At 43.6% G+C, this 15,407-nt stretch overlaps 1 protein-coding gene across 1 annotated transcript in view; it reads right to left on the bottom strand.

The window, feature by feature from the left end:
* The window catches only part of TBC1D32 (TBC1 domain family member 32), an 886,600-nt gene that overhangs the window by 776,263 nt on the left and 94,930 nt on the right, over nucleotides 1-15,407 (bottom strand). Inside the window, exons 3-6 of the mRNA XM_085611276.1 lie at nucleotides 12,030-12,191; nucleotides 5,715-5,892; nucleotides 5,245-5,316; nucleotides 4,206-4,331 (exon numbers count right to left, since the gene is read on the bottom strand). Of these exons, the coding sequence (XP_085467402.1) occupies nucleotides 4,206-4,331; nucleotides 5,245-5,316; nucleotides 5,715-5,892; nucleotides 12,030-12,191 (538 nt within the window). The remainder of the gene's footprint in view (nucleotides 1-4,205; nucleotides 4,332-5,244; nucleotides 5,317-5,714; nucleotides 5,893-12,029; nucleotides 12,192-15,407) is intronic.

Genomic DNA, 15,407 nt, shown 5'->3' with positions numbered 1-15,407 from the left:
TACTGCCTTTGACATGTTGATGAGGCTAAAGCGTGATGCTGTGAGTAATTTTTAATATCCAAGTAGGATACTATTACTCTCGTATTGGTTTGTGGTGAATTACCTGGTTGATGTGAATAAAAAGGCTACGCCTTGGACAACATGCTCCGATTCGGAGAGTTCTTGGGCACAGCGGAGGGGAAAGGTAACGGAAATTGGGGAGGAGGGAATGTCACGTTGTGCGCGTACTATAAACTAGCCTTAGCTCAATTTACCACCACTCTACCCTCTATATGCACTGTATATACACAGAATCTACTGTTAGTATCATGGTCCCTGCTTGGAAGTAGATATGATGTAATTTAGGGCTTGTAGGCTACCTCCAGATGGACCAAAAATTGGGCCCACCGTGGCCTATCCGAAGGCACCTTTGGCCCATCCAGATGAAAATTCCTGGTGCGGACCTGCATTGGATTCTCATTACCACAGGGCAAAAGTGCCTCTCATCTCTTCAATCATAAGTTATTGGTAAAAGCAGCGCCCCCTTGAGGTCAGGACCCCCTCCACGGACAAACGCCCACTGAAGCTGCACCGGTGGCACTGCCCTACAGCCGGCCTTGACTGTCTTTTTGATTTGCCAATAATTGTTTTCAGCAGCCTTAGTCCAACTGGTTGACTTGAAAGAAGCAAGACTACATACCCCAGGTTCCACAGGTTGAAAAAGCAAGGATCAGGGTGGGAAAATGGTGCCCCTGTTGACATGGAGTCTTCAGGTGGCAGTAATTATGGTTTGTTCTGACATATCAATGAAAGTGTACGAAGATTTTGGCATAATTAGCCCAGGGCAATTAATTTAAAAGGTTAACTGTTTCACACTTACTTAATCACAAGACGTAGCTGCTACCTCTAACCCTTCTCTCGAGAATTCGAACATATTTAAAAGCCTCGTTATGTTGTCCTTTCACTTTATCCGGGAGACATTTTTCGCAGATGTGCTGCAGAGAGAAGTGCCGCCCGCGTGCACTCTGCAGGGGCTGCCGGGAGCGCCTCCCGCGTGCACTCTGCAAGGGCTGCCGGTGAGTCAGAGTCTCAAAGGCAATCATAGAGATCGTCGCCTTTTCTCCTTCTCATCCACAGGCAATTGTAATTGGACTGTCTGGTTTTAATTCAGGAAACCTCAGTTTAAGAGTCTATGTGCCCTCACGAGGACTCTTCAAGCCTGCTTGGAATTATTAAGGTGAATTTAGGTGGTTCAACATTTAAAGTTATTTTAAATTATTGCAGCAGCTTTACAGGCAACGTCAGAAGCTCTCAAGCTTTCCAGTCCCATGTATTTCCATGAGTATCTCACTTAGTCCAGGTATTTGCTTTGCATTTTGGGACTAATAGTCCTGATGTTAGAATGGGTCATACAGGACTACAAATCCCAGAATGTATCTGAAAATATATGGACCAGATGAGCCACGCATATAACTGGGAAATGCGAGAGCTCTACTTTATATCGCATGAGTCGAGATAAATCATAGCGGCCCGGTTTTTCAGGTTCATGCGGTGTTATTTTTTTCTTTATGATTCCGGAGCTTGCAGTTTTATTTAAAACCCAGTAGAAGAATAGGGCCATTCGTCCCAGAAAAAAAAAACAAAAAAAACACGGGAGTGCCCTTACTAGTCACACGTGGATGAAAAACTTGACTGCAACATATGTTTTTAGTGCACATCGTTTGCTCTTCTCCCAGAATTGTATCTATCACAGAATGTTTGCATCACCAGTGCAAAAACAACCAGAACAAGCGAGAGAGAGAGAGAGAGAGAGAGAGAGAGAGAGAGAGAGAGAGAGAGAGAGAGAGAGAGAGAGAGAGATGTGACCATATGGTGCCACCATAAGGCGCTGCTCGCTCCCGCAAGGGAATCTCCAGACGTGCATGCGTTGCCATTGGAAGCAATGCGTGCACGTTTTTGCCCTCAAAGCTGTGCTGATGGCTAAAGGTCTTTCCTACGCAGCGCATGCGCGCTGCGTAGGCGAGACCTAAAAACAAAAGTGACGGGGGCACACAGAGGCTTTTCTGACTTTTTTTTTTTTTTTTTTTTTGTTTTTTTTTTTAAACCGTTTATTACAACTCTCAAGAATATACAAATATGGGCCCACAACCTTCCGGCCGGCCGCTAGGAATGGCAGAAACATATGGCATACGTTCATAGAACACTTGGCGTTACAAAGGAGCATAAGCAGGAGTTATCAACATCCTGGGCCACAGCCATAATACCCCACAGTACGGTTTCATTTTATACAAACAACAAGAAAACAACACCCACAAGGCTACCCACAGTCAAAAGTAGCAGCACGTGCTCCCCAATGGGGAACCCCAACTATCTAGAGGAGTCCAAAGAGGGGAAGGGAAACAGAGCGAGGACTGGGGGAACCCTGTGCCCGGGACTTTTCTGACTTAAAAAAAAAAAAAAACAAGAACATCTGAAGATAATGCCACTTGCCCCTTCTAGAGTTCCTGGATGAAATAGATGCATTACAAACAAAGGGATACATAGTCAGACCCCCCTAAAGAAGCCATCTGTGGACCCCAGAGACCAAAAACATTACTGACTGATCTCCTCGATTCCACACACAGCCAAAGTACTCGAGAGAGTCATCAACCAAAAGCTCAACAAATACCTGGATCAAAACAACCTACTTGACACCTCTCAATCAGGATTCTGAGCAAACCACAGCACTAAGACCGAACTGATTGCTGCCACAGACAACATCAGAACTATCCTCTATTGCGGAGAAAAGGTGGCCCTGATCCTCCTTGACCTCTCCGCTGTGTTTGGCACCATCTTCCACTATACCCTGATCGACAGACTCCACATCGGCATACAGCAGAACGCCCACAAGTGGATAACATCCTTCCTTTTAGGACGCAGCCAGAACATCTGACTGTCCCCTTTCACCTCATCAGGAACATCAATTGCGGCTTACCCCAAGGATTATCCCTCAGACTCACCCTCTTCAACATCTACATGACCCCCTTAGCAGAATTCATCAGTACCCACGGACTCAACATAATCTCCTATGCTGATGACACTCAACCAATTCTCTCACTCACCAAGGACCCTTTTTCAACATCAAAACCGACTTCTGCAACGTCATGGCTAATGTGACAAAATGGATGAGAAATAGCTGCCTCAAACTCAGAGGTGCTGATCTTCGGAAGAAACACTTCCACATGGGACCACAGCTGGCAGCCGGTAGATCTCGGACCAACACCCACGCCAATAAACCATGAAAGCATCCTCGTCATCATCCTAGACAGCCAACTTACCATGAAACGAGAAGTTAACGCCGTCCCCTCCTCCTGTTTCTACACTCTCCAAATGCTCCGCAGACTATTCAAATGGATCCCCAACGACACTAGAAAGACCATCAAGCAAGCCTTTGTTACCAGCCGCCTCAACTATGGCAACACTCTCTAAGCTGGAATCTCCACCCAGCTCCTCAAAAGACTTCAGACCATAAAGAACACTGCAGCCCGACTCATCCTAGACCTCCCCAAATGGACTCACATCACCCCTGACCTCAGAAACCTCCACTGGTTACCCATTCAGGTAAGATGCCAGTTCAAGATCCTCACACACGCATACAAAGCTCTCCACGATCAAGGACCCTCATATATTAGCCATCAACAGAACTTCCACCTGTCAGCAAGACACTTTTGCTAAGCCTCCCTCATACACCCCCCCCCTGCATCGGTTGCAGCTGCAGCGGAGACCGCTCCTTTTCGTTCATCGCCTCAGCGCCCAGCGACCCTTGGGGGTGACAGTGCTGTGCGAAACAAATGTTGTTTGGTTGATTAATTGATTGACACATTTAGCCACATGACCAGAGGACACAGCTGAGGCCTAGCACTAGCAGTCACAAACTAATCACATCTGTTATTAGAAAGAACCCTTGTCCTTGAAGTGTGATAGGTCCCTCTGCAAATACATGCTAGTGGCATGAGAATAGAATTTCCTCTGCATGGAGACCTTACTCACCGCAGTTGAAAATGTTTAACAAAAAGAAAACAAAATGGTGATGAGGAGGCTCACGTGGTCAATCAGATTCTCTGACTTTAATTGAAAGTTCAAGTATACTGTACAGAACAACTATCAGCCCACACTAAAATAATCAATAGAGATCATAATATACAATACAAAATGTGTACATTGGACTAAGGTAAATGTGTTCTTACAGTAAATGTAGAATCAGGATCTGCAAGTGATATGGTTAGGTTTTTACGAAGAGTGGTCCAGCTCTCACTATTAAGGACATCCGATGGGGGAGCTGAGCACAATGTCTTCAATGCATCTAGTCGTACCTACAAAAATAAAAACACAAAGTGAAAAGATTTTGTGAAATTTCTTGCGAAGCACCAATCAAATAATATTTTCTTTCTTGGTTGCCAGAGAACGCAATGGGTCAGGGAGAACGGTTTAATAGAAGCATGTTCCATGATGCATTTGCTGTAAATGTCTACTTGGAGAAAGCAGAATGTTTTTTCGAACCTAAAGCTACCTTTCTCCTAAGTCTCCTGTGTCTAAAGATCTTTAGTTAGCCACATGGACTAATAATGAATGTAGTGTAACACTGTTTTTTATGTTAGTGCAAACTCACTGATATATCACCAAAGTACAGATATGAAGCCTTGTAGCTGCTTAGTAACTGTATTTATTACAAACTGTTCCTAAACGATGAACATACAATTCTACAAGTACCCCAGAAATATTATCAAAATGTTTTGCACCTGTAATCAGAGTCCTGGAGAACACTTCCTAAGCGAAAATAGAAATGTTCTTACCCCATAAAGGCATAGTGAGAGGTGGAGGCCACTCTGTTTCTGCATTTGAGTGGTTTCACCTTACACTTACTCTTCAATGATAAAGGGATGCAAACGTATTCCATGGTGGAACTCAATTCTTCCTGTAGGACAGCCTAACAAGCAGCAGGTCCATTTCTTATTTTAGCTTTCTAGAGACTTGTTTCTGGTCAAATTGATACCAACCTCTGCAGGCATTTACAAAGGAACAAACAGCAGGAAGACTAGAGCCCAACCATCTAACGGAGACCTCTGTTCTCGTACAACCTCCTTCCTAAGACCAAAAGAATTGTATCTCAATGTTTTGGTCAGTGTGCTGAAAACTTTATTTTGTTGTGACGTTTGCTTTTCTCAATGATTATGAAACTCTGGATTAGAGTTTCCATTCACGCGTAAATGATTCTCATAGGCTTACCTCCTTGGGCTGGCTTGGATCAAGCCTTTCTGCAATCACCTGCAGCTGCTCTTGATTCATGAAAGAGTAACTCTGTAGTAAGGGTTGCAAAATATTCAGAGTGAGTCTAATGCACATTTCCACAGGATGCTCAATAACACTGCAATATTGTACAGGAAAATTCGACAGCTTAAAATGAACAATGAATACCTATGAGAAGGTGTTCACACAGATAGGATGTGATTAACCAGAGAAGATGAACCTGTTCGTGTAGAATGTCTACTTCATGGCTATATGGTGCGACTTGCTTAGGAGCAGTATAGTAGGCAGGAGGAGCAAGACTCAATACATCTAATGGCACTGTATAGCAGTAGAAGTAAATAATTCAGGGTTATTACATGGATTATGTTCTGTCTTGTGTAGTGGTCACCACCACACTGAGGAAAGAGGATACTGGCGCACAGTTTTGTATTTGGAGTAAACAATCATACCTGGTTGAACGAAGAATCGCTGTCGGAGTAGTTATCAGTGAAGTGGCTGCTGTGCTGCTTGCGTTGGCTCTTCTTCTGGGTCTCCTTACTTTTCACTTGATCCTCCTCAAACTTATTAATAAGCGCGTCCACTACAACCACCATGACATTTTTTAGGGAAAGCATCATTTCTCGGTACCTTTAATGTCAAAATAAAAACCACATGTAAATACTAAACAAGTCCAACCTTGTGACAAGAACATTGTGTCTGATTGAGGGAATCACAACCAAAATAAGACTGGATTTCCAATACAACGGGAATGTCTAGTTATCAGACATACTGCACACTGAAGTAATAATAAAGCAAAGGAGACAATAACAGGCAAAATAAGCAATGTCTATGAAGAAAAGAAAGGGATGACAACCAGTGACTTTAATCACAATGAGGTAATAAAACAATTCACAGTATCAGGATCTTGAGCAGAACAGTTCTAGGACATTTAACATATAAATGCAGCAGACTAACACTTTAAAACTTCCACTGCGATTTTGAACAAAATGCTTTGACAATACTGATCAGTAATAAAGAAATGTAATAATGGGTCTCTCGTGCAGCACTAACTGCTTAAGTCTAAAAAAACTGATAACAGGCAATATCCACAGTTGAATGTTATCAATCTCAAATTAATAAAGGCAGAGTTGGCCCCTCTTGAATTGATTTCTTCCTTTATGGAGGACCCATTGGAGGCTGATAAGTGTGATGGAGTTTACACAGTACAGGGGCACACAAAAGCAGCACTTTTTTTTTTACTCAGTCTGGGTATCGGTTTTATAGGATAGCTGCCAATGTTGAGAAAGTGAGCAAGATGGCGAGCAACAGCCAAGTAGATCGTTATGGTTGATTATGTGAAGCACTTCCTATATTTGTACACAATTGTACCACACAAAGTAAATTGGAATGATGTCAAGTCAAGTCAAAATAGTCTTTATTTTGAATATTTCATCTTAAAATACATATTAATAATTCATCATGACAATTAAAATTGGAGTAAGATTATTAACATTATATAAAAAAAAACATTTAATAAATAACAGGTTAAAAGCAATAATAAAAAAGTATTAAACAATTCAATTTACATCGACTTGAGGTTAATTATAGCATACTACACAATAATGAGGGTAATAATAAGCTGCAATATATGAACCAGTGGGGAAATTTCATCTATTCCGTAAGAGCCATGCCCAGCTAATGTATTTGGCTAAGCCAATAACCACACGAGAAGATGTATCTGTCTTTAAAATCCTTCTAGCGGTCTGGGCTGATCTGACACCCAATTCACAACACACAGGACGCAACCAAACTCTTCTAGGTTGAAGGTATACTGGACATACAAATAAAAAATGATCAACTGTTTCAACCAAATTTTTACAGGTTGGGCATTTATCACTGCCATTTGGGGACCAACTTGAGGTGAAGGAACATAGTGGTAGGGTCCCAATTCTAAATTGGTGATATAGTTTCCGATCCTGCTTTTTGGTTATTACATCCCAGTATGCTTCGAGAGAGGGTTGATCCTTAATGGACAAATAAGTTGTGGTCAGAGAGCTACCGATCAGAAGAGTATGGCGATTGTGTAAAGACCATTGCCAATAGGCTTCCTTAAAGATTTTTTTTGGGGGGGAAAGACTGCCGATGCAGGGTTAGACCACAAATCACCCATGCCCATTCCTGTCAGAATAAGTTTGATTTCTGAGAGCCAACTAATTCTATGAGAGCCCCCCATGTCCTTTACCTCGCACAGCGCCTTAGCATAAAGGGATAGCTCTGGGGTAGTCCATAGGCGTCGCCAAAACGCCAGAGGCCTATACCGGACCATATCCTCAATAGGTTGGCAACCCAAATCGAATAGCAGGGGGATGCGTGGAGTAGAAAGGGGTAGCCCTGTTAATGACCTCAAAAAGTTATTTTGGGCCACCCTCAAGGAGTCCAGATTACTGAACCCCCATAACTCGGCGCCATACATAACTGCAGGAAGGATTTTAGACCCGTAGATTTGCATCAATGGTGCTATAGGTTTTGTGCAGGATTGCCTGTGTTCCTTAAGTAGTGCACCACCTAATTGTGAGTGCTTAAGACTAAGCAATTCTGTTTGAGGCCTCCAACTTAGGTTGTCACTAAAAGTGACCCCTAAATATGTGAATGTGGGCGTCTGTTCCAGCCTGACACCACCCATATCTACCCTGGCTTTTACGGGGCGGGGGCCACGGAGGACCATGAATTTAGTCTTCCCCACATTAACCTCGAGCTCATGTTCGCGGCAATATAGCTCAAACCTAGATAGAGCCAGTTGGAGCCCCTGTCGGGTTTTGGAAATAAGGAGCGTATCATCCGCGAACATGAGCAAGGGGACTTTCATTCCTGCCAACGAGGGTGCATCAGTCGGAAAGTTAGAAAAATAACTAGTTACACCATTAATAAACAGGGAAAACAATGTAGGGGCCAGAATGCACCCTTGTCTGACCCCCTTTGGACACTTCAAATCTCACAGTTACTTCCCCTGGTTTACCCCATCTAACCTGGGCATATGTGTGAGCATGCAGTTTAACTAAGAGCCTCAAAAACTCGGCCGGCATACCCATCTCCCGGAGGACCTCCCACAGTTTGGGTCTTGGCACCATATCAAATGCAGACCTGAGGTCCACAAATGCTGCAAAGAGCATGCCCCCCCCTAGGTAGACTTCCTTCCAGTAAAGTAGTGTAAACCTAAAGGCTTGATCTATGGTTCCGACATGTGTCCGGAAACCTGCCTGAAAAGGCGTCAAGATGTCATTATCGGAAATCCAACTAGTGATGCGACCCAACAGCAAACGTGCGGTGATTTTTTGGGCCGCATCTATGAGGCTGATCGGGCGATAGTTGGCTGGGGCAGAGCGATCGCCCTTCTTATAGATTGGCAAAATCTCTGCCCCAAACCAAGAGTCCGGAACCGGCGCTCCACTAGCCAGGGCATTAGCTAAGGTTTTTAAGTAAGGTACCCAAAGATCCTGATCCTGTTTGAATAAATCAGCAGGGATACAGTCAGGGCCTGGGGCTTTGCCGTTCGGGAGAGATTTCAAAATTAGCATCACCTCACTACAGGTGAACTCTAATACTCCTGTGTCATTATGTAGCAGCGGGGCATTTTGGGTGTTTCCGGTGGACTTAAATTGATTTTCGAAATAACTAATCCACTAAGCGGGTGCAACATGATTAGCCGGAATCATAGCCTGCGGGTTCCTTCCCCATTTTAAGAGATGCCAAAAATGGCACATATTTCTGCCCTCACAAGGCTCATATAGCTCGCGCCAGCGAGATTCATCCCAGTTTAACTTTGCTGACCTTTGAGCAGATTTATATGCAGCTCTACAGCTCCTGATCTTTATCGGGTCCCTTGACTTAATTGCTAGGATTAATGCTTTACGCGACTCTCTACAACCTACATCAAACCACGAATTTTCCCTCTGACGAGTGGGTTTAACAGTAGCTGGAACACTTTTGATGAAAACATTTTTAAGGGCTGTAAATAGTTCACTGTCAATGTCCGGAATGAGATTAATAATCTCTTCCTTGGCGTCATAGCAGGACAACTTAGACATAGCAACATTAACCAATTCCCTAATAGCAGCCCGAGCAGAGGGATCAGGGGCAATCTTAGGCCAACGGACCCTTCTCATGTCATTTGACAGGGTAGCTTGCACCTGCAGAGAGCATACATCATCATTACTACATCCTGAAAAACTACTATCGGTTAGGGTCAGCATCAGGGGGTTATGATCACTCTCTAACCTGTCCATCACCACCATGTCAATGACATCTACCCACAACTCACAATTAACCAGAATGTAGTCAATTCTGCTCTTACTTCTGCCATTATCAAAGGTTGACTTTCCTCCCCTATCCGAGGTTGTTCTTCCATTAACAGCCCGCAACCCCATTTCCAAACAAAGCCCCTTCAGAAATAGTGCTACTTGTGTCCATTTGCTAATAGGGTTTAGTTCTAATTGGGGAATACCCCACACAGAGTCCTCAGCTTCGGAAAGATACCCATCGTCAGACCCCAAAGGTTCGAAACAAGTGTTGAAGTCACCTGCCACCACCCTGTGACCAGCTCTAAGTGTGTTACGAAGTAATAGGTCCAATACAAAAGCAGAGGGGGGACATTTACCACCGGGAACTCCCCTAAGATAGGTGTTAAATATATGAATATTAAGGCCCTTAGGAGAGGAGACCTGTATGGCCAAAATGTCGGGGCTGTCCGTTGGGACTTCCCTAACTTCAATACCCTCGCATTGACGTACCCAGATTGACAGACCACCCACCGGTCTACCTCTTATACCCCTAACAGCTGGTTTAAAATAATTAACATACCCTACACGATAAATCGGATCCACTGCCCATGTTTCCTGGAAACACCAAATATCAACCTGATCTACAAACGCCACCCAATCAGGAGAGGCCAGATTAGAGTGGAGACCGGCTATGTTCCAGGAGGAAAATGATAGGCTGTTACTCAGATTTGGCGGGATCGATAACTGTGTCTCCATAGAGGGGTCAGTAATGGAACAAACGGGAAGTAAGCTCGTAAGTACAGGGGTAACAGATGAAACAGGTTTGTTAGCTTGTGCCAGGGGATGCAAGGGAGCAAGTGGCTCCCGACAGGCACACAATGAGCTCCCTTTTAAAACAGGCCTTGACATCACAAAGCTATCCCCCTGTCAATCGTTATCCTCCAGGGTGGAAAGAGCAGCAAAACTGCTAACCTCGTCCTCAGTGTTCTGTGCTGGTGTTATTACAGCTGGAGTCTGAAGTTTCGTCAGATTAACTTCGATGTGATTAAGTCTAGTTACCACAGTATCGAGTTTAGCCAAAACAGGTTGTATGAGTATCACTAGTTGGTCCCTCAATATGGAGCTTAAGCTAACAAGACTCTGTTGGCCTAAACATTGCGTATTATTTATGCATGATGGGGCGATGATTGGAGTTGGGGGCTGCCCGCCCAAGGGACCTGTGGCAACTCGAGGGATGGGGGGTTTGTTTTGAACCCTGCTTTTCCTCTTTTTACATGGAGGTTCTCTGACTTTAGAACCTGCTGCTCTAAAGTTTGCACGGGTAGTTACCATTGCTGGGGTAGATGGTGGGCTAGAGGGGAGAGGTGTATCAATGAGACCAGGACATGAGGACGCGTTTGCTAAACCCCCCAATGTACAAGAGTCCGAACGTGTTTCCAATAAGGGGTCATTAACAGCTGTGGGGAAAGTGCAAGGCAAAGCTGTAGAGGGATCCAATGACAGCCTACGTTCCACAGCTAGGATTTTATCGGTTATTTCTAGTTCAACCCTTGTGAGATAATCATCAAGTGTACCCGCCATCCTTCCCTCAGCCTTCCTTCTACTCATATTAGAAGTTAACTGCACAACAAACGGCCCACCAAAAAACCCCACAAACAAGTACTAAGTGCTACAATAGGACCCTAGCACGATCTCTTACTGAACACCAAGAGGGTAGGCCCAGCCCAGCCACTAACGGCCACTGACGGGCAAGGACGGGCCCGCCCTTGGCCCGGGCTTCGCCCAGGCGCTGCCCGCGCGCGTCCCGCGCGCGTCCCGCGCTGCGTGAGCGCCTGGTTGGCTTTAAGCTGTTCCGGCGCTGGGTGGCGTCGTCATCGGCATGCGCCGGAACAGGGAGTGCCGGGAAATGAAGTTTGCACGGGCCGTTCCCCTCACGGCGGCGAAGTTCTGGAAAGGTGCTGCCCAGCGAGCCCGCTGCAGGCCGTTCCCCTCACGGCAGGTAAGTGTTCCTGTCTGTATGGCACAGCGTTCAGCGAGAGCGTTGGAATGATGTGAATATCCTTTGTCAGATGATTCATCAAAAGCATCACACGCAGGCACTGGGGAAGTCTCCAGAAGGTATTGGAACTGGACCCCTCCCTACTTCAAGAATTAGATACGTATGGGTGTGCCTTAAGAACTGAGCATACAGTGGGACTGTGGTCAAGGGCTCTATTGTTTACTCACCCTCCTAAATTCGAATCTGTAACTAACAGGTAGCACACACTTCTCTGCAGCAGGCTCGTTGATAAAGTGAAATCTTTCACAGATTAAATAAAGCATGAACCTTAATTAAGACTTGAAATAGATGCACATGGATGTAAATATGAAATGCAAAAGAATCTCCTACCAATCGGATTCTGTAGTTTAGGTCTAAAATAAGAGCATTAACTTTAGCCAGTTCAATATTTGGGCAACAACCTATCACACCCCAATATGAACTGTTCAGAGCTCAACAAAGGTACTCACTCTTTAGATTCGCGAGTCTTTTTAGTTACTTGCTGAACAAGGGTATCATACCCGGCCGTTTCACCACGACTTTGGGCCAGAGTACACTTTTCAGTTTCTTCTTCGATCACGGAGGAAAGGGAATTTTTTATGTAATGGCGAAGGTACTTCACAAATTCATAGCTGTGAAAAAACAAAGCATATAATATAGTAAATGTACTGCTTTCCAGTCTCCTCTCAACAGATTGCTTGTCTGCCATTTAGAAATCTGCTTTGAATGTGCAGATGCTGCTAGAAACGAAGATTGCCAGCAATAAACACTACTTTTTGGAGATATGAAGTTATTTGGTAATAAAAGGCCACCTGGTCACAGTAATTATGCAAGGATTACAAGTTATACTTGGAGAAATATCAGAAATTTTGCAAACTAGAGCCTCAATCGTTACACTTTGCAGTATTTCAAATTTCATTCCCTTCTGTGCTGACTTCCTCAGAACAGAAGTTATTATTGTTAATGGGCACGTATTATGCTTTAAGTTTCTGTAGGAATGAGCACACCAGAGGAGGCCAAGCTCAATGTATCCTCCACACACAAGACCACCACAATGAGGCAGCCTTACAAGGCAACATCAAGTCAACATCTCAGCATTCCAACGTGTAAGTCCCATGAGCACGTGAGCACCATGCTGTTGATGAGGTCCAAGTCTAAGCATACATTTTGCCACGTGCTTCCGGGAGCCTCACATGGCTGGGTGGACCTGCTCCAATCTTACGAGTTTTTTCTGCCGATCTAAATAAACAGTTGACAGTTCTTAATTTACAAAAAGACATCACCGTCCTTCACAGGCCACCAATATATCATCCCAAGCAGTTTTTCTAACCCGTTATATGTTCCTGCTGTGCAATGCAAACACTAGTGTATACCTAAAATGTGTGGGGGCTACAAGGCCATGACTTCTCAAAATATTATCAGCTTCAATAGTCCCTTTCTCTTTGATGTTTCAAGTATGCCGTAGAGTCAAGTCTAACGCCTTCTTCTTCGACTACCCTTTAACTTAAGTCATATTTAACCTATGACTTTTCCTCACAACTCAACTTCCTGGTCATCTTCACCATCAGTCAACCACACCATTACATCGGTCTCATTATCCCATTCATTTTCACTGCCATCTGATTCCCAAGAAACATATGACAAGTATCCCACGGACAGATTTGTGTAATTTAAACTTTAATTTAGCAGCTAGAGGTGATACTTCACCTGGCCACTCATTTATTAGATGCTTACTAAACGCTTATAATCTGTACCAAACAAAAAAGAGCCTACTCCATATAAATGTTTTAAACTTATTGCACACACACAGTCAAGCAATTTGCGTGTAGTTACTGAATGGCCTAAATTTACACATGGCAAGTTTTGAATCTTTACAAACAAAACAAAGTGCTACTCAAGCCAGAACTATGCTAAAATGCATCTCAGTAGGTTACGTTGGACTAGAATCTCCTTCATATTGTAATCTATTAGAAATTAGTCTTCCATCTTCAGTTTGTAAAGGCTGACCTCAAGCGCCATGCAGAGAACAAAGACTTAGGCCAAAAACAACCTCTTCACTAGTGTCAAACTAAAAAGTAAGACTCAATTTATTTCTAATGTTCACTTGTGCATTATAAAAGAAAAATAAATGGGTCTCTGTTTCCAATTCGAGTTTACATGCTGGGCATATATCAGATTTATGATTACTTGGTGACCATCTTGATCCAAAACTGTTAACAGGTAAAATCCTTCCACCTGAATTTCACTTACAGCCATTTTCCTGATGAAGGTATGCTATCAAGATAATCCTCGAACTTTTGAACACTCTTATGTTCAACACGTTTTTCTGATAGGCCACTCAGTCTTACAGTTCTGCACCAAATAGCTAATACAGTGGACCAGAACTTTCTTTTAATAACCTTACGACCCCAGCAGTGGAAAAAATAGAGGACGTGCATCACACAGCATTCCCAATCTCAAAGAGTGAAACCGGTCCTTCAAAAATCTAAGCCAAGGACTACTACAGTTTTTATCCAAGGCTCACAGAGCAACAAATGCACCCTTGTATACTTTAAGTTCAGGTGTTGACCTTAGCCGGTAAATTTAAAGTTTAAGATTAGCTACATGAGCAATTTTCCCTAAGCCCCATGTCAAAGAACAATGGGCATGTTCTGCTGGAAACTAATTAGTGACCTCACAAACTTTTTCTCAGTTTCTGTTTTGCAATTCTCCCAAATCGCTGCTGCATAAAAAGCAGGACCTTGAACCTTTGGACTGTACAAGCGTAGAGCTGATGAGACAGGTTAGAAAATTGTCCTACTGTACATTTTCAGAATAATAGCAGCGTTGTGTTGCACTATCAGGGGATACTACATAATATTGGTATTCCGGACAGATTATTGGCTAATTTACCCCCAGGTAATCAAACCTATAAACTCTCTCTCGAGAGAGAGAAAGAGATGTTCCTCCCTTAAGCCCCAAATGACACATCCCCTCTAAATGACCTATAGGGATTTAGTACCATGAATTTGGCCTTCAGAGAATTAACCTCCAGCCCTCAAATTATAAGAACTTGTTTAGGAGTGATGGTAACCCCATAGGGGTCTTAGAAATTAGGATCATGTCATCTTAATGCCGGGATTTTTACCATCAAGTAAGTTAGGGTAATCATTATTACACTCTGCACGATGGCTAATAACATCATTGATGTAGAGAGAGAATAGGACAGGAGCCAAAACAAATCCCTGTCTAACACCTTCTGCACACTAATGCGGGTCTGTCACCTCCTTCACTCCTTACTTGGGCGTAATTATTTGTATAAAGTAATATTAGTAGTATACAAAATATTGTCAGGGACGCCCATGTTCCTAAAAGTCTGCCACATCTTGACTCTGGGGATCAGGTCAGTCGAGGCACTTACATCAACTAAGGCCAAATACATATGTTCTTTTCTTTGGTGTCACGTATTTCTAACACAATAATATGAAACAAAAAACCTTGTCTAGTGTGCAGACGTTGGATCTGAATCCTGCCTGGATACTAGGCAGAATATAGGACTCCCTTGTCCAATCCTAGAGGCTAGGATTTTTTTTCCAGATTGTCTATCAGACTGAGATGTGTATAATTTGAGGAAAAATCCAGACTCCCTTTTTTAAGATGAAGACTATATATGACACCGCCCGCCCAGGGCTTGGGAAATTTAGCTCCATCCAGAATGGCATTAGATAATATATTAATATAAGGCACCCAAATCTGGGGTTCCTATATAAATAGATCTCCAGGAATCCCGTCAGGCACAGGGACTTTCTCACTTTTCAGCCGCAGTTGCCTTGGTGGCTTCCTATATGGCAATATAAGGGACCAACAAT

Source organism: Triturus cristatus, chromosome 6 (assembly GCF_964204655.1).
Source record: "Triturus cristatus chromosome 6, aTriCri1.1, whole genome shotgun sequence".
Classification (NCBI taxonomy): Eukaryota; Metazoa; Chordata; class Amphibia; order Caudata; family Salamandridae; genus Triturus; species Triturus cristatus.
The sequence above is the reverse complement of the archived record's forward strand: the minus strand, read 5'-3'. Positions and strand labels throughout refer to the sequence as shown.